The sequence below is a fragment of the Mixophyes fleayi genome, chromosome 6 (genome assembly GCF_038048845.1).
Source record: "Mixophyes fleayi isolate aMixFle1 chromosome 6, aMixFle1.hap1, whole genome shotgun sequence".
Lineage (NCBI taxonomy): Eukaryota > Metazoa > Chordata > Amphibia > Anura > Limnodynastidae > Mixophyes > Mixophyes fleayi.
This window is the reverse complement of record NC_134407.1, coordinates 84,895,871-84,922,422: the sequence shown is the minus strand read 5'-3', so window position 1 is coordinate 84,922,422 and position 26,552 is coordinate 84,895,871. Positions and strand designations below refer to the sequence as shown.

The 26,552-nt window shown below is 36.0% G+C and overlaps 1 protein-coding gene across 1 annotated transcript in view; it reads right to left on the bottom strand.

The window, feature by feature from the left end:
- CHAT (choline O-acetyltransferase) overlaps positions 1 to 26,552 on the bottom strand; it is an 84,635-nt gene that overhangs the window by 18,703 nt on the left and 39,380 nt on the right. The window contains exons 5-11 of the mRNA XM_075216996.1: positions 26,249 to 26,302; positions 22,130 to 22,310; positions 17,169 to 17,346; positions 13,866 to 14,035; positions 10,659 to 10,759; positions 6,106 to 6,234; positions 646 to 768 (exon numbers count right to left, since the gene is read on the bottom strand). Of these exons, the coding sequence (XP_075073097.1) occupies positions 646 to 768; positions 6,106 to 6,234; positions 10,659 to 10,759; positions 13,866 to 14,035; positions 17,169 to 17,346; positions 22,130 to 22,310; positions 26,249 to 26,302 (936 nt within the window). The remainder of the gene's footprint in view (positions 1 to 645; positions 769 to 6,105; positions 6,235 to 10,658; positions 10,760 to 13,865; positions 14,036 to 17,168; positions 17,347 to 22,129; positions 22,311 to 26,248; positions 26,303 to 26,552) is intronic.

Sequence of the window (26,552 nt, the reverse complement as noted above, 5' to 3'; positions counted from 1 at the left end):
TCGCTAAATCAGGCCCATATAATGCAAAAAGTGATTTATCAAAAAAGTGGTAGGTTCTATTTAAGATTGGTAGCTATTTTATCAATCATGTGACCCTGTTGTGAGTAGTTGTGCTGGCAATACATTAACTCCTCTAAGATTCAACTAATTTGGACATAGCGTGAGTATCTTAAACTCCTCAGAACTAACATAAAAGTTATCTGGAAATTTTGGGGACCTGGAAACTCTTGCAAGCTTCCAGGGCAATTCCCAACATATCCTCTCGCAGTCACATGGACAGTAGTAATACTAATGCCTTATACGCTTTACTCTTCACTGAAAGCTGAAGTCTGAATGTCGTGTTTAAGTGCTGTGTGTGTATCATCTTGGAACTCCTCAGTAGATTATAATGTGTTTATAATTTACAGTATGGTGTACATAATCTCATATAACTTTGGCATAGTTATACAATTGTTCCAAACTGCTCCCTTTTTGACACTACCCAAGTAGTTAGAAATTACATATTTGCTGTTATATTACATCAAAAATTATGACCACAACTTATCAAGTTAAAAAACAAAAACATGCTTCTACTTGTTTCAGGGTAAATACTAATAAAAATATTATCACTGCTAAATTTTATTAATATATACTTGTTTCCTTTACCTGTAATATGCAAGCTGAAGTGACACCTGAATGAAGGCATCTGGGCTCATTCTCTGTTGTTTGATGAACTCTTTTCCATAGTTCCTAAACGTATACACTGTGAAATCAAGATTATTCACTATCCTGTAAACACAAAAGAAAGACATATTAAACTAATGGGCACACCCCTGACAGCTTTCACTTGCTATCTATATTTATTGCTTTTTCTGTCAATGATAAGGGGTTCAATAATAAGGCCTTATGTCGTTCCTGAGTTGTTGGGAATGACATTATTTAATACAATTATTTATTACAAGAGCTCATCTCCAACCCTATCCTTTTGCATATACTACATACAAACGTACAATGATGACCTGGTATAAAGACTGAGGGGTATATTTACTAAACTGCAGGTCATATTGCCTATAGCAACCAATCAGATTATAGTTATCATTTTGTAAAATGCACTAAATAAAAGAAAGCTAGAATCTGATTGGTTGCTATAGGCAACATCTCCACTTTTTCAAACCCGCAGTTTAGTAAATATACCCCCTGAACCTTATTTCAGGTAGATACAACATAGTAAAGCTCTTAAACATAAAAGTATGCAGATTTTTAAAGGAATCTATGAGACAAATATCTGGGACTGCATCTTCCTGATAAATGTTTTTAAAGAGACATAGCTGTTGCTCCTCATGTATTGGGATTTGTGTAGCAGGAGTAGAATGGTGTATTTGTGTTCATTTGCATTTCCCCTCTAGAAAAATGGTGGGTCAGGGATCTCCTGATAAATAATCAGATAGTCGCAATTATGTAGCAGTAAGCATATTTAAATTGCAAAAAATAATCACGCGAGCAAGATAGTGTTTTATGTGATAAATAGATTAAATAAATTGGCACTATGGAGCACTTTGAAATCAACAATAAGGGGGTATTCAATTGTTAGCGCTCGAAAAATCTTACCGTTAATACGGTAATTACTCGCGGAATTTCAGCTCGCAGCTCCCTGAGCAGCGAGCTGAAATTCAGCCCGCTGGCAGCGAGTAAGTACCGTATTAACTGTTTACGCGCGCAAAATTACCGTATAATATGAAGTTTTTTTCGAGCACTCGTTTTTTTGTGTTTTAACGCGTTAAAACTAACAATTGAATAAGAATTATGGAAACAGTAGAGGTATGGCAAACTGGAATGTGTTCCCTAATTTGATCTTGGAGATGGCATGGTCTGCCACTTGCTATGGGAAGCCATTTTAGCTGCCTAAAATAAAGCTAGCACACAGATAGGAGCAAGTAAAGCAGTGTATGCGAAAGCACGTTAGAATCATGAAACAAAGGTGCCCTCCTTTAAATTGATGAAATGAGTACAAGTGGATAAAATCATTTGAGAGAGGGCAGCCAGCACAATTAAGACCACTGTGTATAAACAAAAGAAAATATAGTCCGGCGCTCTGAAACAAACAATATACAAATCCCTATGGGCTGATTCATTAACAAACACAAAGCGATCGTAATGTGCGTTTTTAAAAAAAATATGCATGTCCGTATTCAGCAAGAAGCGGATGTAAAGACACGTGTGTTGATGAATGCAGATCTAGGTCCACCCTTTTTCAACAGACAAAACACTGCAGGATCCAATACATATGTGGGATATAAAGTCACAAAAAAAAGCACAGAAAAAAAACTATTCAATTAATGTCACCTGTTAATAACAGTCATTAATGGTAAAACATTTCCATAAAATACATTTATTATGATGTTATGAATGTCTACTGTACATAAAATTAATTTTTATAGTTGCTCCTGATTCCAAACACATGTTCTAGCATGTATACACAGCAATCATAACTAGTAATCGGCACTTACAGCAGTCCTGTAGCTGGTGTAAGTGATACGGCTAATAATCACGTACCTTAGTGGTGCCCAAAGCTTGAATCAGATGATGCTGCTTGCACTCAAGCTTGGCACGCACTTGCTAAACATTGTGTACATGCATGTGCCCATTCTGCTCCCCGTTACGCCCATGAAATTGTTGGCCGTAGAAAGAGTCCTCTGTGCTTGAAGATGAATTGGACGTTACTGCATTCTATAGCGTATGGTTAGTTTCTGGGGATGCGCAGTACAAATTTACGCAAAATACTGTACGTATCGCCATTTACTTTCCTGATGAATCATCATCTATGTAGCGCCACTAATTCCGCAGCGCTGTACAGAGAACTCACATCAGTCCCTGCCCCATTGGAGCTTACAGTCTAAATTTCCTAACATACACACAAACTTAGAGAAAATAAGGTCAATTTAACAGCAGCCAATTAACTTATCAGCATGTTTTTGGAGTGTGGGAGGAAACCGGAGCTCCCAGAGGAAACCCATGCAAATACGGGGAGAACATACAAACGCCTCACAGATAAGGCCCTGGTTAGGAATTGAACTCATGACCACAGTGCTGTGAGGCAGAAGTGCTAACCACTAAGCCACCATGCTGCCCATATGTGTCTGCATGCTGACACAAAGTATTTGAAAGGACGCTTAGATAATAGTTAAATGTGCAGTACCTTTAATAAATCATGATAAACTAAAGAGGGAGAAGTGGTATTGGTGATGTAGGCTGTTCTTAAACCTGACCATTTCATATAACCTTTGCATCCCATGTATTTTAAGGGCACAGCAAACAAAGCACAATGACCATGCAAAAACATCTGCATAGGAAGACCGTTTGCATTGTGCTCAGCAGCACAAGCTTAAATGACCCCTATATCAATTACAGGAACTAGACTTGTTATGCGTGCAGTCAAATCTGCAGTCAAATCAACACACAATATTTCATACTCACAATTACATATTTCATTTTTCTTTGAAGTGCACCCCTGAAAGTTTCTGCTTTACTCAGAGTTGAAATAATAAAACACACATATAGTATACGGCATAGTTTGAGCTAATAACATGTTTCAATCCATTTTGTGTGTTTATTGTTAGTCCATTGCTATCTTAAGCCCTAATATAATCATCTATAGGATATTGGTGCAGTATTTATAGTCTATGTCCTAGTAACTTCAGTTGAGTTCGTTGTCCTATATGACTTTGTGGTAATGATATTTAATATCATTGTGTGACATGAAAGTGGGCATGTTGGACACAGCATTTTGCTAATTGCTTTCTATAGAAACAGAGAAAACATTCTGGCCACAGTGTGTATGGTGCTATTAATCACCACTTAATATGCTTGTTTTCATTAGTGTTTGTACAACGTTGGCAGGAACAAAGCACTCTGCTGAATTTGTTGCTCACATATCAAGTAACCCTCATGGACTAGCTTCACTCAAACAGGCCAATAGCTTAAGATCTGGGCAATATTCACTAACTGGGTGTGCTCCAAAATCTCCTAGCTAAAAACTACTAGCGAATTAATCATAAAACACAGTTACATGTTGCTTTGCCAAAGATGAAATCTGAAAAGTCATAGAGGCAGGAGATAAATTACAGAGGAAACAGCTCTATCATGTCTTTTAGCAATATTTGCAATAAACTTAGCCAAACACAGACTATGGTCAGACCATTTAGTTGTTGACAGCTTAATTGGCCTGACATAGTGGTATGTGTGAGCCAGAAACAATCATTCAGCCTTGTTGTGACTTGTAAATGTGGTTTGTTAAACCTCAAATTAAGTATCCTGGTCATTAGGCCTAACAGTCCAATGACCAATCCTGTATAATTGGCCTGTATGCATGAGCGGTTAAATAGGTCACATATCTGGTCATTTGGTGATTGCCAAAATAATCAGATTACTTCAAGTGTGGTTTTTCACCAAGAAAGAATTCCATTATAGATTCATTATTATGTAAAAAATTCAGAGATAAACTTTACCAAGCAAAGAACATGAAAACATGCTACATTTACACGAATATGAGCCACAACTCATTTAGATTCATAATAGATGCCCACTTCAAAAATGGAAAACTATTGCTTTTACTAAATAAATGAGACTAGAGAAAGTGAAATTATGTTATATTTTTATTATATGATGCTTGTTGACCAAGTATTTATTGGATAGATGATGTTTACTATGATTTTGTTTACTGTCATGTCTGTGATTATTCTCTTAGAGCAAGAAAATGGAATAAAGTACAGTGCTTTCAGGAACAGCATTCCCCTAAATAAATGTTAATCTATTTATCTTTTAACAGAATGTTGGGGAAGGATGAAATGGTATCTACAATAATTCAATATTGTGGACTTCAGGCATAGTATCTGGAGAATGTTCCTTGGCAGTGGGAGTGTTTGATGGTGCCACTGCCATCCTCTAAACACAGTCTCAAGAACTTTCACAGAGTGTCCTGTAGAATTCAAAATTGTCACCAGGATGGGATATGTTACATTCTAGTTGTAGGTGGAAGTGGGTTATGCGTGTGGATATTTGGCAGCAAAAAAGATCAAAATAGCTTACATTTTGATGTGTTTCAAACTTTCAGATGTGATGTGTTCTCCAAAATACATATCTATGTATCTTTAGTAGTGAAGTAGTAATATGCAAAAATTAGTACACAAAGTGAGATGCACTCTGCTAAGGAGGAACCACAAAGTTCTGGATGGCATATAGTTCACGCCATTCAGACTGTAATCTACCTATATAAGACAACGTCTGGTGCCCTGTCAATTGCCAATGACAGGTAATCTCTGCAGATACCTAGTTGCAATTATCGTTTTTTTTATTTTGTGTACTGCCCCCACTTGTTTCCTGACCCTGTCTATTTGCTGCCCACACTGACTTTTGGCTTTGTATTACTCAACTATAATTTTGGAATTTAATGGGATATCTTGTGGCCTGTCTTGCTTATCATAGGAACTGAGTTCTTTATTGAATTGTGCATTTGTATTTTTTTGACTTCTTGCGCTTCACCTTGGTCTGATTACTACAAATTATTTCTCTGCTGTCTAGTTTCCTATCAACTCTAGTAATGAACATTTTGGGGTAAATTTATCAAGCTGCGGGTTTGAAAAAGTGGAGATGTTGCCTATAGCAACCAATCAGATTCTAGCTGTCATTTAGTAGAATGTAGTAAATTAATGATCGCTATAATTTGATTGCTTGCTATAGGCAACATCTACATTTTTTCAAACCCGCAGCTTGATACATTTACCCCTTGGAAGCAAATAAGTACTGGTAACCATTTACTGCTAAAGTTGAAGGTCACACTAGGCTGATCCTTAGTTCAAAAAGGTTGTGGGTCCAGATGTGAATTTTACATTTATATTAAGCATTTGAATCTTGGGTGGATTCTGGGATGTACCCTAACTGAGAAGTAGCTGAACCAAAAAGGAAGTGAGATAATATTTTCATAGTAGAGTGGAGGGGAATATAGACAATATAAGTGAAGAGAAAGAAACAAATGGGTATTCTAGTAAATAAATGAATAAATAATAATAATAATCAATAAGGACAATAATAATAATAATAATAATAATAATAATAATGCATAGTACATACCTTTGAAGCTTTTCAGCTGATGATGCCAAATGTCCCTGAATCTCTGGAGAGCATTTCCACCTAAGCCTTCTAGGAGCAGGAAGTTCACTGACAGAATCTGCTCTCACCAATTTTTTGGGGCTGCTTTTCCTGAAAATTGCATTATAAGTTATATTTAACAGACAGGTGGTTGAGGTCAAAATTCCTTTTTTTCCCTACAATTATAGAATAAAACAATTGTAAGAAATATAAATATTTTTCTGGCCAGTGGCACAAAGACCTTTGGGGCATAAAAGCACTTACTGATTTGGGTGAACGTTTCCAGTATTATTGTGCTTTGTCCATTTTATAGACAAATAAACAACAACAAAAAATGAATAGCATACTCAGAACATGAATATTTTGACTATATTTTATGTATCTAAATGAGTTATATGAGCAGAGTCAGCAGAGAACACCTTGAAATTTACCTCAGCTAGCTAAAAGTCATCTGCTGTTATTTACATATGTAAAAAGAGTATATATTTGCATACACACAGGGTTCACATGAGAATAGATATGCTGCTAGTACATTATCACTATTTAAGCAGTATTACGGCAGAGCGTACTCATTGACTCCTTGATTTTAAACTCTCTATTCCCACCTGCTCTTTGCTCCTGATTAAGAGACTCAAATAAATAAAGAAATCTCTACTAACATATCCATATGCTCTTATGGCTTTGAATAAGGCAATCTGGCTGTACTTCCAAACTAATGTAATGGTCTCCTTGGCTTTTACGTGAAAAGCCCATACATCTGTAATAAGAGGGGTTCTAATTTCCCATAATTCAAGGATTAAAAGGTAGGATGACACCAGACCGATAAAGTTAAAATTCAATCTCTGAAATTGGCTCATAAACAGTCGTTGGTATGATGTTAGATGAACTGACATTACTTAGGGCAGAACTACAGGATCTCATGGACAAAAAACGCATGCACTTTTTACATTGGTCTCTTAACTGTATTATGAAAGAAGTAGAGATGCTCAGTCATATACTCTTTGATTTGCTAGAAACTGTATTAAGAAGAAAAGTTAATACCCTGCAATCCAACTGATTTTAGTCACTTTTATACCCCTATCTTATTGCACTGATCATTCTTTAGAAAATCAAACCAGCAGAGTGATATGTGTTTCTCACAGTTGGTCATGCTATTGTAAATTCTTATATTCATTGTTGTAAGAATCACAGACATTTCACGCAACATTATATTAACCCTCCTTCAAAGACTGCAGATTTCAGGAGAAGAATATATTCAGTACTGCTTATTTTGGCCTAAAATTTAATGTATTAGGAACCTCTACATGACTACAAATTACAGTAAGCTTATAATAAAGTATTCATTTATCATTCCAATCCCTAATTTTATCTTATGAATTTATGAGCAAGTTAGGTGGTGTTATTCAGGCTGACTTCGCTAATCATGCAGAGTAAAATTGCTGCTGCTGAGACACTAAGGATTTTATTGGTTGAGATGAAAACATAGTAATTTTCTGTCATTGCTTAAGTGCCAATTATGTTATAAGCAATGGCATAATGTCTATTAATGAAAAAAATAAATACATAGCTATCTTTGCCTTGTTCACTAAGATTTGTCAAAGTTAGACTTATCTCCACTTGAGATTATAATTATTTTTGTATTGTTTTTTTTTGTTCAAAGTCTGTTAATATGGTGACTAATACCTTCAGACAACCGGTAGATGTACCATTTCCAAAGATGTACTAATGGTGTTATTGTCAGTGACACTGCATGCGATTTAAGGCTAAAGCCTTAAAAGTAGATCTGGGGCCTGATTCATTAAGGATCTTAACTTGAGAAACTTCTTATTTCAGTCTCCTGGACAAAACCATGTTACATTGCAAGGGGTGCAAATGAGTGTTCTGTTTTGCACATAAGTTAAATGCTGCCTGTTTTTTCATGTAGCACATAAATACTTGATAGCTTATTTGTACACTGAAATTTAAAGTTGATATTTGTGTGCTACATGAAAAAACAGTCAGTATTTAACTTATGTGCAAAACAGAATACTAATTTGCACCCCTTGCATTTTAACATGGTTTTGTCCAGGAGACTGAAATAAGAAGATTCTCAAGTTAAAATTCTTAATGAATCAGGCCCCTGCACTTTATTCCTGCTATTAAGATCAGTGAGCACATAAAATATAAGTGGAGAATAGCAGATCAATTCAGCCTTGTGGAAAATACACACAAAACTTAGAACTGAGTGTAGAAGAACTTTGTTTTCAATACAAACTATTTTGCAAGTACTATGTGCAGGCGTGCGAGGTTCTCCAAAGGTGGTAAAACAATGGCTTAAAGTAGTTTTATTAAAGCATAAACAGTACTTAAATCCACTCTAAAATTACAGGACTTTGCAATGGCTTGATGATCTCAACGCTCCAGTTTTACTGCTGTTATAATTGTTTGTGGCTTAGTCCACTGAGAGGCGGGATCAAAGCAGATTAGGGACGTTAACTGGACTTGACCTAACATGTTCTGATGTTTTAAAAAGTAAATGTTGCGAGGTATGAGGGTAGATATATGAGTTGACGTTGGGTTAACAAGTAAACTGGCTGCAAAATTTCTGCGGAGGGCATCTTCTTCCCTTTTCAACAGTCTATCATATGCTATATGTACGTCCATAAATAATACCATTATATCTTTGGTAGTGGTCAGAAGGGGAAATGTAGATTAGCCTGCATGTTTCCACCAATGGTTTGTAATACATTATGTCTATATTTAATTCAATGTCATCTCCTGGGAGTAGTGGGTTTGTTGGGGAAGACTACAGAATAAAAACTCATTTGATTTTTAATTAGGCAGTGGTGGTAGGTGGCAGTGTAGATGTTGGTCTGCCTTTAATTCTCAGTGCGGAATTTGAGAATATAACATCTGTAATCTCTCCACAGAATGGGGAGAAAAAAGCACATGATAGTCATAATCAAACTGATTAGAAATTACACATTGTGCAAAACATAGTAGATATATTACACTTCTATTTTATACTACATCTGTACTTGCTGTATTTTTGTTTTAATCTAAAATATCAATTATTGCTCACGTCATAAATGTATGTAAATATAAGCGTAGTAAGTAATAAAATACTAAGCAATAAAAATAAAATATTAATAAAAGACTGTACACAAGTACATTTTGGTGATACCTAATAGTGATATCCAGTACAATTGCTTGCAATTCTAAACGTAGGTGAACAGGGGCTTTTAAGAAACAAAATCTACAACTGAATAATATATATTGATATATTAAGATATATCAAAGTCTGTGTAATACAAATGTAAATAACATATAAACACTAAGTTAAGTGTGTATACATAATTATGTCCAGCATGTTTATATCCACTCTGACATTTGCAATTTTTATAAAGGGGGTTAGAAGAGCATTTACTGTGTATATTGCATCCCATTGAATGAGCAGGGAAGTTTGGGCAGTGCAGATGAATAGTCATAATGAGAGAATTGCGGGCTTTCCCATTGGGACCTGGATGTATTGTCACTGTAGGTATTAAGGGAAATAGCATTTCCCTTTAAAAATAGGATGGCTGCATATTACAGAGGCTGTGTCATGATGTTGCAAGAGTAATGGAGGAAGTGACAGTCTTAGGGGTATATTTACTAAACTGCGGGTTTGAAAAAGTGGAGATGTTGCCTATAGTAACCAGATTCTAGCTGTCATTTTGTAGAATGTACTAAACAAATGATAACTAGAATCTGATTGGTTGCTATAGTCAACATCTCCACTTTTTCAAACCCGCAGTTTAGTAAATGTAGCCCTTAGAGTGATTGCCTGGGTATTTCCTAGAGAGCCTTAGCCAGGTTACATGAATGAATGGAGCAACGATTATAAAGTGAGAACAAGCTTCTCTTGCAGAAACAGTGGACCTACACATAATGGACCTGATTCATTAAGGAAAGTAAGGCAAAAAAAGGAGTAAGTTTTCTCCTGGACAAAACCATGTTACAATGCAAGGGGTGCATATTGGTTTATTATTTTGCACATAAGTTAAATACTGTCTGTTTTTTCATGTAGCACAAAAATACTTGATAGATTTATTTTTACACTGAAATTTAAAGTTTATTTAGAAAAAAGCCTTCCCCAACTATAAATTTGACCTCATATTTTAAATTTGCTTTTCTTTCCTTAATGAATCAGGCCAAGTGATTCCAGAACAATAATACAAAGCTAAAATCATAAACATTAAGGACCTCATTTAGAGTCGGACATAAAGTTCGTTTTAGGCGCATCCAACAAAAAAAACCACTATCATTCAGGTGCAGAAAGCACCAAACCCACCTGCATCTTGGACACTTGCGCCTAAAACAGACTTTGCGTCCGACTCTAAATGAGGTCCTAAATGTGACTGTTGTTGCATGTATAACAGAAAGAAGCCTACATTTAAAAACCTAATACATTTAAAAAAACATGATAGTTTCTGTTTACAACTTTGAACAGGATCTAACATTTAGTTAAGCCACACAATTTCTACTAGTGCACTAAGGATAATGTGCAAACTCACATGTATTTCAGCAGGTGTTCTGTACATTGTACAAGGACTATTCCATCAAATGGAGAATGTTCACATATGGTTCCACATACACCGTCTCTTCCCACGACAAACTGAAAGGCGAGAAAAGTGGATAATAATTGCTAATACATTGTATGAAATATTATATACAAATTTGATCATTCTTGATTCTTGATAATTGTTGTGAGATTTGGGTTCTACCATCCATGTCTGACTGTATGATATAATCGAATAGAGGCTATAGATAAAATGTTTGATGTCCTATTCATCACCTGTCTGTAAAACAGTAAGGGTGGTAAATTCTGTACATAGCGCACTTTTATTGGGTCTTTACTACAGTTAAACACTAGGGGGATATGGAAAAAACATCAGCACTAATTTTTGAGGTCTATGTTGGGTGTTAAGTTCTGTGGAGACCAAGACCCAAGTTATAAGGCAACTACTTAAGGTAAAACTTGATTCAAACCATTTCATTTTTTTCTAGATCATTTTCAGCATGTGTAAAATTTATTTAACAAGTGTTGCAAGAAATGTAGCCTATCATTTTACATGGTGAGCTGCTGAATTAAACGCGTGGGTATATGCTTCTCCCAGAAAGTGAAGATTGATGCTCTACTATAATGGTATTTATGTCTTTTGTATTAGATGATGAAAAACATAACCTGAATTAATGCTGCTATTCTTCACCCCTTCTTTCTCTGTGAAGCCCAATCATGGCTATTTATATAGAAAGCCCTTCTAAAATTCCAGGGCATTGTCTTTTGTTTGTCTGTACATCTGTTAGCTGTCAGCTTGATTTTAAATAGTTCAGATGTTAAGGCATTACAGCAAAGCATAACGCTACATGCAATAGGTGAGAAGACAGGTTTTAAAAAAATGCAATAAATCTTACCTAGGTCATTTTGAAATTGACTCACTTGACAAACTAAATTGTGAATGCCTGGGGAAAAATATGTATGCCTATTTTGATGTGTGTATGTTCTGCATAATCATTTTTTATTATTTATTACATAGTTGTTGACCTTTGCACCAATGTTTTTTTTTTTTTAACTGCATTTCCAATATTATGCTAGTTTTACTACTACTACTACTAAACTTTAATAAAGCACCGGTACTTCTCTCAAGTGCCTCCTATGGGTTAATTCAATTAAAGACATAAGGACTCAATTCTGAAACAGCAAAGGGGCAAATTTACACAGAACCGCAACTACCATTGACGATAAAACCAAGTGTCTGACTCACTGCTATTGCAAATTTTACATTTAAATGCAGTTATTATATTCATATAATTAAGTAATTATACAAGCTATTTACAAACTATGATAATTCTGCCATATAAGGTTATATTTTTATTTGAAAGGGTGTTGTACAGTTTAATTTAGCTAAAGTTATAGTAGTTGTTGTCTTAATTCAGTCTGAATGTAAAGAAAGAAGTCCGGATTGGACATGTTTTATGTTTTTTTTAACATTGTACAGAAACGTGACCCTCATATTAATATGTTCTCTCATAGATTGACCAACATTCAAGCAAATGAAAGGTCTAAAGGGATCATATTATTACTTTAGTAACTTGCAGTTGGAAACAGATGGAATTTTTTTTAACTCAATAATTCCCAATGGTAACTAAGAGATTGTCTATTATGCTGTGTTGCTCAATGCATCTGTGCTGTGGTTTTTTCCTTATTCTTTTTTTTCTTTGCTTCATAATTTGAAATAAAGTTCACTATATTTAATAAGTAATATTGATTAAAAAGGCATCTATCCAATCATGATATGAAATAAGGTATCAATCATCAAAAATACATGAACATGTTTGATAGAAGTCACATCACATTCTTTTATGAAACAGAAAAATGTGCTCTCGCATAAAGAATAACTGACATGCCTTGCTTTGCCACTTGAGCTTCTGGTGCTACACCAATACTCTTTGAGCCATTATCTATGAAGCAATACTCTAAGAATTTACTTTTTACTGAGCTACAGTGTAAAGATTGAACAGAGCAAATTCAGTAAATAAAATTCACTATAAAACACACTCACACACACACATATATGTAGTGACAAAGATTTGCAAAACATTGTACTTAGTTTAAAGGTAAACAGGTGGAGGACATGTGTGATTTAAACTTACATGTTTTGTAGTGGTTTAAATGGATCTTTTTTCACAGCTAACAGCAAGCTGACGGTGTATCTGCAGTGAGAGCAATCAAGCAGAGCACCTGATGAAAACTCTCTTTTAAAGGCAAAGTGGGAGTGTCACCTTTCTATCAAGCTATTGCTGTGGGAGGAGTGTAACCTATTTAAACTCTTTCTCATTGTTCATTTGTGACCTTTGCCAGATAGTGTCCGGTGTCTAGGGAGCTGGTCTCTGTTAATTTAGCATTAGGGTCACGAGAAATTGTGTAGAACTTTATGTTGTCAATTGCTTTGCCATCATGACAATAACACAAACTATAAAGCCAGAAGTTGTTTGTGTGTGCATCACCAGAAGGGTGCCCATGCCACAATATATATATGTAAATAATTACATATATATATTATGATTTGTGTGTATGTAACATTGTGTATTATTAAGCTAGATACTGATAAATTATACTACATATATATATATATATATATATATATATATATATATATATATATATGCAATATTCAGATTTACCTTCACTTTCCTCTACAACCTGAGTATTTTTGTTGCTCTACCACCAACTTAAGGCACATCCCATAGCTTTAAGATATTGTCTATAGGACAAAAATCTCAATGGACGAACCATTTTTATGTTGGTTTATGCTTGCAATGATATTGTTGTTTATGTCCCTTTGTATGAATTTATGAACAATTCATTGGTGTTACCAAGGAGATGCATGCATGCTTTCTAATGTAATGAAAATTGTAATAAAATGATACAATTTAGTTTGAGGTAGAAGGGCTGCAGTTTCCACAGATGCCACTTCAGTAATGTGAAAGTATAAATGTGGCATTACCCCTTTAACAGATACACAACCATATCTCATAACACAGGCTGCATGAATTGTAATGTAATGCCATATCTGCATGAGAAAGCTCCCTGAATCAGAATTTACCCCTGATCCTCTATTGGTTTCACATCCATAAACTGAATTAGGATAGCATCTTCTTTTTAACACTAAACACAGGCCTGTCTGTATTAACATTTGCTATAGAAAAGAGGAATTTACCTGCATGGGCTTGTCATACCATCGGTTGCCCCCATTTTTGTCATACCCTCCGCCATGAAGAAGCTGCAAGGCCCTATTGGTGTCATTCCGGTCTATGCCTGTTGGTGCATCCAGGCACACCAGACACATACATCTTTCAATCATATCTAGAGAGTCACGGTTTGTGGAGTCTGGGGAATACACATTATAAACAAGTTCAGCATGGCTGTTTATTTATGGATCGGATCATATAAAAAATGTTATGTCAATGATGGAGGCAGAGCACTACAACATAATTACCTTGAAGAATACATAATGACTTAACATTTTATGTTCTTGTATTACACTAATCTTAAATATCAAACAAATTGGTAAAAAAGTTGGGTATTTGCCCTAAGTACTTTCTTTAAATAAAAAAGAATTACTATATAGTAGTAAAGAGAGGGCATTCACCAGTTCTTTATTAAAATTCAGATATTTATTTTTTCCCTGACTTTAGGCAAACAGGTTCATGGTTCATCGTCAACGTTTCGACCCCAAACGGACCTTTCTAAAGACCAACCAACAGAGACACAATATAAAGGCTTTCTATTGATGTGAGTGTAAGCTTATATATATGTGTGTGTGTGTGTGTGTGTACAGTATATACATATATCATACATCAATGATTTCCGATTATTTATACACTGCATCATTTCAGGAGTATTATTCTAAAATACTGCATTAGAGGGAACAGTTGGTCAGTATATCCAACAAATACAGTATTGATTAGTTAGTAAATTAAGCAAATAAATACAGTATTGATCGGTTAACAAATCAATGTACCTAGTTCACTTTTGCTTTGCTTTTTCATAATTCAACAAGCTTACTACTATCTTTCATTTGTTGTGGCTTGTCATATTAATAGATGTGCTTTAGCTACCTTATACAGGTCACAGAGGCTGGTTTAATTAGCTCAATACAGAAGTCCAAATTTTTCACTGTGATTGCGCTGAAGTCACAGTTAGGTAAATTTTCGCTGTCTTAGTTCGTCATTGCATCAAGAGTTGGTACTAGTTAAAAAAATATTCCCTTTATGAGTTCAAGAAACTGCTCTGTGGCTTTTAAAATCCACTAGTATTAAATGTCTACTTATTTTGTATAAGTGTATCTGCTGTATAGGACCTTCATCAATGGCTCCACACTGTCATCTGCTAATATGAAATACCCAGTGATCTCTCGTGCCAAATCATATTGCTTTTACAAGATTCTCTATGATGTCAGCAGCCTTTTGGTTATAGGATAAGAGCTGTTTGTTATGAACGAAGACAGAAAATACCTTATCATTTAGTGTTTTAGAAAAGCTGCTGAGGTATGTCAGTGTAAGACTTAACATTGCTCCTTACCTTCATGCATGAGAATTTCAGTTTAATTCTTCAGCTACAATTTACAACACATGTCCCATTACCTTAAGGGGATATATATATATATATATATATATATATATATATATATATACACAAAATGGGTCCTTCTGAAGAGCTCAGTGATCTTCAAGCGTGGTACTGTGATAGGATGCCACCTTTGCAATAAGACGATTTGTGAAAATTCATCCCTACTGGATATTCCACGGTCAACTGTAAGCAGGTTCAGGCTGGGCTGGGGGACAAGGAGACATCTGCCCCCATAGTGGGCTACCTTGGGCTTGGTCACTGGGCCACCTGTAGTTTTTTTCCTTTAAAATGTTTGGCTGCTGAGTTTAGTCTTTGCCCCCAAGCTATAATATGCCACCACTCCCCTGACTGTAAGTAATATTGATAGAAAGTGGATGTGTTTAGGAACAACAGCAACTCAGCCAAGAAGCGGAAGACCACGTAAAATCGCAGATCAGGGTCAACAAATGCTAAGGTGCACGGTGCGTAAATGTCGCCAGCGCTCTGCTGATTCCATAGCTGAAGAGTTCCGAACTTCCGCTGGCATTAATGTAAACACGAAAACTGTGCAGCAGGAGCTTATTGGAATGGGTTTCCATAGCCGAGCAGCTGCATGCAAGCCTCACATCACCAAGAACAATGCCAAGCGTCGTAGGGAGTGGTGTAAAGCACATCGGCACTGGACTGTGGAGGAGTGGAAACATGTTCTGTGGAGTGATGAATCACGCTTCTCTGTTTGGTAGTCAGATGGGCGAGTCTGGGTTTGGCGGATGCTGGGAGAACGTTACCTGTCTGACTGCATTATGCCAACTGAAAAGTTTGGTGGAGGAGGGATAATGGTATGGGGCTGCTTTTCAGGGTTTGGGCTAGGCCCCTTATCTCTAGTGAAGGGCAACTTTAATCAGCGCTCATCTCCATGTATTAGCTGTAGAATTACCAGAGTTATCCAAGGAATGGGTAGAGCGATCAAATGAACCATAACTGATTTCATGATCTCTAAGGACAATTCCATCTTGCACCATTTTTCTTTTCTGCCACTATATGACAATGTTTCCTAGATGTGCTATGAACTGCCATGTGTTTGAGTCATCGCTCTGTCGCTTAGCATTCAGCCAGGTCGCTGCAGTCTTTGTTTGAAAGTGTATGAAAATAATATTGTGACCTGTGAGATGGTCAAAATTGACTGCAAATAACTTGAAATTAGTGTTAATGAGGCTAATAATAATGTAGGGGGGAAACAAAAGCAAAAATATGTGATTTTAGCCAAAAAAAAAGGGGATTTTAGAAAAAAAATGTACACATATACCGTAGTCGAAATGGAAATTTAGAAGTTGTGGTATTGAGAAAGTAATGGAAAATTAAGTGGTTGGAATCTCAAAGTTTTACAGTGAAGGCATTAGAAGTGGAGGTATAGCACACCACTGTATACACCCCGATTTCGACCACTGTATGGTCGAAATGGGGTTTTATACTATATATATATATATATATATATATATATATATATATATATATATATATAGTATCTCTTATCAAAATAGTGGTGTATAGTACTTTCCTTACTGTGGACCATTCTTGCCTACTTTTTGAACCACCTTTCCAAAGAACAAGTGAGGAGAGCGCAATGACGCGTTTTGTGCCATGACAGCCCGATTCAGAATAAAGTGAAGCGGGATCCAGGAGGCCTACTCTGCTGGGAGTCCTGGAGGACTCCTCCTTTGGGAGTCTTCTGGACATTCTGGGATATTAGGCAAATTTGTTGTGGACCTAGGCTAAAAGTAACTAATTATTAAAAAATATAAACTGGTGTTAATGGTACTGTATGGCTTAAATTGGTACTACATTTTTGGTTTGACTCTTTCAAGAGATATTTAATTTTTGATATGTAGATAAAACATCCAACAAAACATACCTTTCATTAGCACCTCTCTTGCCTGGGCCCATTCCGATCTTCCATCAGATGATAATAAACCAATTGGTGGAAGTCTCTCCTCTTCATTTTCTGCCATTCTCACTATTTTCCTGAGTTGAGTAAATAGATCCCCTTCACTGAGACGGCGGAAGTTGATAACAACATCTAATACAAAGAACTGCAGAAAGAACAAATCATTTAATAAAATGTAAAAGATGTGACAAAACACTGTCAAGGATGTATACATATGCCAGTCTACAAGTATGTATGTGTTTCTCTTTTTACTCTTTCGGCATAGTGTGAACAACACAGATTACATTTATAAGCAATGGATTTCAACAATTGTAGAAGCTGCTGTCACTTTCTGGGTCAGTGTGAGAGGAACATAATTCTGTAATGACTGACAATGGAAGATAAAGCTATTTCCTCCCATTTTATGTAATTCTGTATATTCTGTGCTGTTCCTTGAAATAATAAAGTGTTTTAAATTAACCATAATGTATTACGTTTTATGAACTGTTGCATGGAATGCTGCATCCTTTATTATATGAATATGAACTTTTGTATTGAAGCCTTGCTTGTATGGGTTCTTTTAGGTCAAATAGATGTTCAGAGAAAAATAAAAGAGTTTGGCCACAGGTGTATATGTTTTGATGCGGTTTGAGTGCTTGAGTGCTATGGTGTATATGGTAAGCCTATTGGCAGTTGATACACCCGAGCTCTGGAAAGCTGTTTAGCATTTCTTGAATGTGTATCCCTAAAAATTTTGGAAATCAAAGAATATTTATGAGTCAGTAAAATAAAAACCATGAACCATGGTATTTGATTGATTGAATGGTAACATCAATGCTGTATATAACCAATAACAAATTGTTTAGATCAAATGCATCCTAATGGCACCCCACTGGCTAGATGCAGCTTTTCTGTTATTTTCTTAACACATAGATTTGCATTTAAGACATTTGCTCTTCACTTGACAATCATGGCCAACCGTAGAACATTTTGAGTAAGTAAATAATTATATAATGCAAGTTGAAGAATAAACTCTGACATGCACATACGGCTAAGTCCATATATATTTGGACACTGACACAATTTTTGTTATTTTAGCTGTTTACCAAAACACATTCAAGTTACATTTATATAATTAATATGTGTATAAAGTGCAGATGGTGTGGGAAATAAGATGTGGTCAAATCAACAGTTTGGTACATTCTGAGAAAAAATTAAAGCACTGGTGAGCTCGACACAAAAAGGCCTGGGCGTCCACGGAAGACAACGGTGGTGGATGATCGCACGATCCTTTTCATGGTAAAGAAAAACCCATTCACAACATCCAGCCAAGTGAAAAACACTCTCCAGGAGGTAGGCATATCAATATCCAATCTACCATAAAAAGAAGACTTCATAAGAGCAAATACAGAGGGTTCACCACAAGGTGTAAACCATTCATAAGCCTCAAGAATAGAAAGATTAGACTTTGCCAAAAAACATCTAAAGAAGACAGCCCAGTACTGTAACAGCATTATTTGGACATTTGAAACTAACATCAACCTGTACCAGAATAATGGGAAGAAAAAAGTATGGAGAAGGCTTGGAATGGCACATGATCCAAAGCATACCACATCATCTCTAAAACATGGCAAAACTTGCCTTTAAAGACATTGCCGTTTTAAATTTCCCCTGCAAAGTCGCTGAATATCGACGGCTTGCAAATCCTCAGTTTAATACATTTACACCATGCAATCCAATATTTTATGCTCTATATTCACTGCATAAGAAGAACAACAAGTTTGTCCTAGTTTTTCTAGCAACTCTTAAAATCTTCTATGCAGTGAACATGGTGTCACTCTTACTAGTCCGGGTACATAGAAATTAGAAGTGAGCAAAATTTTCAAAACTTTTCCACATTTAGCTGTGAAATTTTACACATTTCTAAAGATGGGGGTAATTCAATTGACACCGTTACTCATAAGAATAATGCAGCCTGTGCGCTATTACCGTTACTGCAGTAATAATGTACATTATTACCGTTAGTACAGTAATTTCAATGCTGATTTCAACGCTGATTTTTGCTTGCAGCTCTGGGAGCTGCGAGCAGAAATCTGTGTTAAAATTAGCGTACTAACGGTAATAGTGTGCAGGCCTCGTTATTCCCACGAGTAACGCTGTCAATTGAATTCACCCTATGGAATATAAGAAGTGTCCCCAGTCTTACCCCAATCACACCATACAACAGAATGAAGTGAATGTTGTCCCAGCTCTTTTCATTCTGCCAAATGAGAATGTACAGTACAGTACAGAATGGAGAAGCAAAAGCGGAACTCAGAAACTGTATTGCTGTATTTTGCTCCTATCCAATGTACACCTTTCACATGAATAAGTGTCTAAATTCCCCATCGACATGTGTCAGCTGCAGGGAACCCATGACGAAAAGCAATGCCACATTGTGAGACTGTACTCACTTAGGCCAGTAATCCCGACTTTTATTATAAGTCTGTAAGAGTGTGTGGTTGATCGGCTTACATTTTTAGTTTAGTTAACAAGATGTAATATTATATTGTCAATATAAGTTCCTATTTAACTTGCTTAGTTGGTTAGATTTAGATTATGTAACAGTGCATAAATGTGCATAAATGAAGAGGGCAGCCATAATATGCAATGCGAGGTATTTAATAAATCATAATGTGAGCTAAAGAGACTTCAACCATTAGTCTTTACATTATCTTTATTTAGCTAATATTAGACTATTATTATGTCAGACAAGCAGCCAATGAAGACACCCTCTAATACAGCAATCTCTTTCCTAAGCAAAGACATAAAACTGTTAACAAAAATCATAATACAGGAATTAGCAAGCATTGTGCCCATATGTCTGAACACAGACGCGGCAGGATTTGGTAGAGCTCAATTGGCTATATGCAATATAAAAAAGATTCTAGCAGATGCAGCATAGTGTGTATTCAAAGCCGTAATGGATAACCTTTCCTGAGAATGTTTGCTTGAGGCAATGTAGAACTTTGGCGGCCATCAATGTGCCCCATAGCCTAATTTGGGTAGTGGCCCAGCGTGCCACTTTAGCCTCCCAGGATGGCGTATGATCTGTAAATGCACAGAAGAGAGTTCCGCTCTGTTCTCCACAATCACAAATGGCCAGCAATGTACACACTGCTTGTGATTGGCTGAGCTTTACCCATTCATATCTTTGGAAATGCATTTCAATATTCTTTCCCATTGAAGTGCAGAGCCTATTCATATGAACAGGGAAACCAGTTTTTCCCAGCAGAGTAAAATTGACCAAAATCATTGTTTAATAGATTGAAAAGTTTGGGGAAAGAATAAGTGACTTATTTATGGCATTTCATTTCTTAATAAAATAGTCAACACAGATTTCTGTTTTGTCGCTATCTTCTTGATGTAGATTCATATTTCCAATGAGTTACCCATCATAATACTATACATTAAATACTATTTTTAAATTAGACTAAAATGCATATAATGCTCCCTTTACTACTATTTCATGAAGACATAGATATTGTACATACTGTAAGCAATGAAGGCATTTATATGTGAAAATTTTACATAGCTTAAAATAATATACACAGTCCTAAGAATAAAGAAATATCTACATTTTACAAAGTACAATATGGCTTACTGAGGTAGATACATCACAGATTGGTTAATACAGGAATCTAAATTGGAATGCAAATATGTAAACGATAAGATTAAATTATGTCTTGTAACCTAGCTGTCTTTGGGAAAACCAATTCATTACTCTAGTAATTTCAGTGCAAGGAAAGTGATTAGATAAGCAATATGAATTGATATAAAAACACAAACAGTGGAATTAATGAACACTGAGTTTAATTTGATAGTTTATGCTTTTTACAATATGGTAGAGTTCAGATGTCACATATAATCTGGTAATATTATACTATAGCTTTATTTGTCTGTACTGCTTTGGTCTTGATTATGTGTTGACTGTATATTCAGAGTGATTTGCTATGTAATCTTATGTGTACTTCAATGTATTATTAGTTATGGGTGAAATTGAATTTTAAGTTGAATTAAAATATATATTTGACTTCTAAAACATGCAGAACAAAATGAGCAATTGGGGATTATTCTAGCATCCTAAGTAAGTAGGGATGCACTAAATCCATGTATTACGATGTGAGCGAATACAGAATTCTATTACAAAAAAAAATTGGACCAAAACTCAGCCAAATGTAAACTAAACTTTAGGGCAGGGATTTATATAATCATCATTATCTGCAGACCTGCCAACTCACACTGTCACATCATTCAATAGTAATTGGAGATTACTGCTTGGCAAGCTCTGATCACTTGTAAAAATAAATAAATAAATTTATAAATAATTGGAAACCAATGCTGCATTAATTTGTGCTTTCTACTGACCTCCTGTCCATCTGAGCTGACACCAATCACAGTACTGAAATTCTACTTCTTGATTAGTGCAGTGTTTGACAGTGTGTAGAGTAGTTGTAAGAGATCCGCATTGTAAATACATTTGTGAACATTTTTCCAGCCGTTGCATTCAAAATAGATTGTATGGGTAAAAGTCTGGCTAGGGCAAGACCCAAAAGAAAGGATTTGCAATAGTCAATGCAATAGTCAATGCAAGAGTGCATGAATTAAATGTTTAGCAGTGATTTGTTTGAGATGTATGTAAAAAGATTTTGATACAAATTGGCTGCGCGGAACATAGAACAGTTCTGATTCAAAAATGAAACTTAAGGGGTAGAATTTTTTGTTGCGTCATCAATAGAAACAGTGATGTCAGATGGGCGATTGCGGACTGGTGGGAAGATTATTAGTTTAGTTTTTAGAAAGATTGAATTTGAGGTGCCAAGATGATAAAGCTGAAAGGCATTCTGTAATGTGGGTCAACAACATATTGGCCTATAACAATTCTTAAGACAAGAAAACTGTGAATGTACCTGGTTGTTACATGCAACAATTATGTGCTCTGGTTCTGGCATAATACTGCTTTCCTGAGCAACGAGTGTATCTTTGGTGCAGCCTGGAAGACGGTAAGAAGAGAATAGCCCGTAGTACTGCTTCATGCACATTGGCTGTCCAGACAACTGACCACGTGCATAGTCTACAGGCAGCGCATGCCTAAAACATTCAACAAAAAGATTGTATTAGAATTCAGCCCTCAAACCCCCATTGCTGACTAAAGCATACAGTGAGTACATATAATAGTACTATTATTTATTTATATAGTGCTAACATTCTCCGCAACACTTCACAATTGGGAATAAGCACCGTAATAAGATAAAGTCTGACTGATGTGAGTGAGTTCTCTGTGCAGCACTGCGGATTCGGTGGTGCTAAATAAATAAATGGTGATGATGATGATGATGAAAGTCTGGATATTAACAAACAGACAAAGAAATTAGCAAGCTTACAGTCTATATTGACAAATGTTCCACTGTTAGACAATCCTTTAATCATTGTTTATGTCTATATGAGTATTAAAAAATTCAAGAGGTACCCCAGGCAAATATATTGTTTTACTTAAACAGCCCCATTCCCCAAGTGACATATTCCATGGAGTCCAGTATTGGGGACCTCACAGTTTTGTTCATCCTTGACTCAGTTCTGTGCTCTCCAGAGTACAACACCCTGGAGTTCCTTGAATCAATGCAGTGCACAGTGAAGTGTATTGAGCACTGTGCTGTTTCTGCTAGTTGGTGGGATGGAGTAATTTTATTACAAAAAAAACATTTGCTTTGAGTCCTTCTTTAAGAGTGTACATCATATCTGAAGGCTTGATGGTGTCATGACACTTGCCATTATTAAAACTATAAGAAAGAACAGACATATTTTACCCCAGTGGAATATGTTTAAACATATCTGCTTTTACTCCAATAAAATGACTGTATCAAACTCACTCATCATCACCATCATTTATTTATATAACTCCACCAAATCTGTAGCACTGTACAAAGAATATTTGTCATTCACATCAGTCCCATTGGAACTTACAGTCTAAATTTCCTAACACACAGACACAGACTAGGGTTATTTTTTTCAGCAGTTAATTAACCTAGTATGATTTGGGATTGTTGGAACACTTTGCTATACCTTTGTTACTTCCATGTTGTGCAACTAAAACTGCTCCGAGGGCACCAACTAAATGGACAACACTTTCAAATATGCAACTTAATATTAACTTAATTGACCTTCGTGAAAAAAATAATTCTGTATATAACTGCAAAAGTCACCTTATTAATGCACTTGTTGTCAATAAGGAACATCACAATCATCAATGTACTCCCTCAACACTGAGCAAATTTCTTTACATCATGCAAGAGGAATAGATCCAAAGTAAAGGAACTAGAAAATCTAAAAAAACTAAACACAAGCAAGCCCTTTTCATTTCTTAGTTGACCCTACCAGTATTAAATAACCCAGTGTTATATGTAATGGTTTATATTTTCCTCTTAAAATTTAACCCTTTGAGATGTCAGGTGAATTCCTATTCACATCATTTGGTAACAGAAACCTTGGACACTCATAACATGAAATCTGCTCAGCCTATAAAAGTTGATCTATGCCTCTGTTTGAGTCTGAAGTAAAGAAGAGGGAGCACGTATGTATTTGCATTTCCTGTGTTAAGAGGAATACTCCTAACACAGGAAATGCAAATACATCAGGAGTCCCAAATATGGGAAAATGGGCACCAAGCTAAAGATTTGTAGTGGCAGAAATCTGATCACCTGTGAGCTCTAGCTGTGTGGCCAACAACACTTAGCCGTTTGGTAAAAAAAACCTTTCATGTGCACTTCAATGATATTCTTATTTTACATTTCAGAGATATTTCCCCATGCTGTTTTCACATAAATTATAGTGGCCCTTCATCCATCAGTTGCTCATCTCCCCATGGTAAATTGTTCATCTGTCACATAAACACATCAGGGGTGCCCATGCATCAGAGTGCAGCTGATTCAGGAGTGGCCCTGTAAATTAGGGTTAATGTTTGCCATACTGTAATGTGTGACAATGTATAATATGTATAATATGAATACATTTACATTATTAATCTGAGTACAAGATATTTCCACTACATCCAGAGGCTAATATTTGATGTTACTTTCAAATACAAAGGTAGGAACTTATGATCGAAAGCTATGTAACCCTGAAGGAGATTAATGATTTTTACCTATTCCTTCTTGTGAAGCGTTATGATGAAATGTGTTGTTTAACTGTTATTGTGAACTAATGAGGCTCAGTAGATGCCCAAAGAACCACATTGGTGTTACAGTGATGTTACTGCTTAGTGCTCTAATTCATCACCAAAGTGAGTTCAATCGGTGTCGCCCCTCATGTGTAATAACAATACCAGGCTAAATGGGCAATTTCCCTCCAATTGCTTGCACATAAATCTTTGATATTTTAACTTAATCACCCTTGCATAACTGGAAATATTTGAATATATGTCGTAGGGATCCCTGCTCCTCTGATAGCAGCAATCCCACTTAGAATTTTTTTCTTCTTTAAATAGCAAGATAAGTACCTATTAAGCATGCATCTTAGCTGTCCTCCAACAATTCATTATCTCCTTTACAAAATCTATCTAGAGGGGAAACCAGTATGCAGGCACGGGCTGGCAAATCTCAGCACGGGGGGGCGCACAGGCAGCCGCATCGCGTGTCATGTTATGCGGCCGCCTGTGCGCTGACGTGGCCGCATCGACTGTTTTGTGATGTGGATGCCGGTAATGTTAATGAAATCTTGCATCCACGGGGGGGGGCTGGCTCCGATCAGGGGTCACACAGAGCGTCCCAGGGGACCGATGCCCCCCGGCCAGCCTTCCCCTGCCAGTATGGCTGCTTGTCACATACACACTGCACAGGCTCAGAACTCTCAGCTTGTCAAGTGAAGGCAGTGGGGGAAAAGATGGAGGGGGGGGGGGAATTGTATAGTACAGCCTCTCTTCTCACTACATCATGAGCCATGTGACTGTGGTAGTCATATTAAACTATGCAAAATTATAAATAATTATAAGCAGCTTGAAGCAACAAACCAAGGAAAACAGCTATTACCAAGATTCTTCTTATAGGCTATCATAGCGATTTGTGTTAAAAAAAAAACCACCTAATTTTTTAATGGGATTACTGCTCTAAAGCCTATTAGTAAAATTACCCTCACCCAGTACAATCTGTTCCACTCAAAGAATAGCAAGAAAACAAGGCATTGATCACAACCCTTAAAAACCTCATACAATCTATAATTGACCATTTGCAGATTACATTTGTCCACAGCGGTCTATAAGTCTAGTTGGTGCCTGAATAAATAAATGTGTAGTTATATTAAGAGGGGGATTAAAGGCATATTTTCTCCTGGGATTTAGGCCTGTAGCATTTTTATAGGATTCTATTGCTATTTTTATGCCTTTCTTGAAACGAAAGCAAAGTCTGAAAGTTCTATTTAAACAGATTTGAATCTGCAGTAAATACCTCTCAGTTAATTCAGAATCCCTAAAACTTGTAGATTTATCTGTGTCAGAAATGAGTATCTCAAATGCTGTATATGCACAAATATTTTATACAGCGCCACTAATTCTGTAGCGCTGTACAGAGAACCTCCCACAATTTAAAAATATACAAGCATTGTAATTGGCTGCTATTAAATTGACAAAAGTCTCTCTCAGTGTGTGTGTGTATGTGTGTGTTAGGGAAATTAGACTGTAAGCTCCAATGGGGCAGGGACTGATGTGAGTGAGTTCTCCAGCCACAGCCACTCTCTGTATAGAATTCTGCTACACTGAAGAATAACATATATTTTCATGTTATGAGGTATGTAAAAATGTACATGTTTGGAAATGTCTTTAACCCTAGTATTACGTATAAAGCACATTCACATCCTATACATATTTACTGCAAAGACAGCATAAGCATAAGCTAATAAATATACTTTTATATTGGTACATACCAGAGCTAAATTAGCTAGCTATTACTACACTATTAATAATGCTATAACCTAATTACTGCAGAGAACGCTTGTGAATGTTGCTCATGTTCTAAATTATCTGAAGAATGGCAACTTACAGATCCAATAAAGTTTTGTAATCAAGGACTCCGGAGATGAGATTAGCTGTAAACCTGCAAGAAAAATATAGAGAACAATATACGTTATCCTACTACTTAAAGGAGAACTGGACACTGCTGAAGGTTGGGCATCCTACCAATTCTCATTTCTTATTGTTTTTGAAACTATTCAATAATGAAGATCAATCACAATTTAAATGAAATAACCACTCTGAAAGAAAGCAAACTCAACATAAGTCTCAAGAGTTACTAAAATCCATGCAAGTTAAAGATAATATATAGTAATATAAACGTAACAAGCATC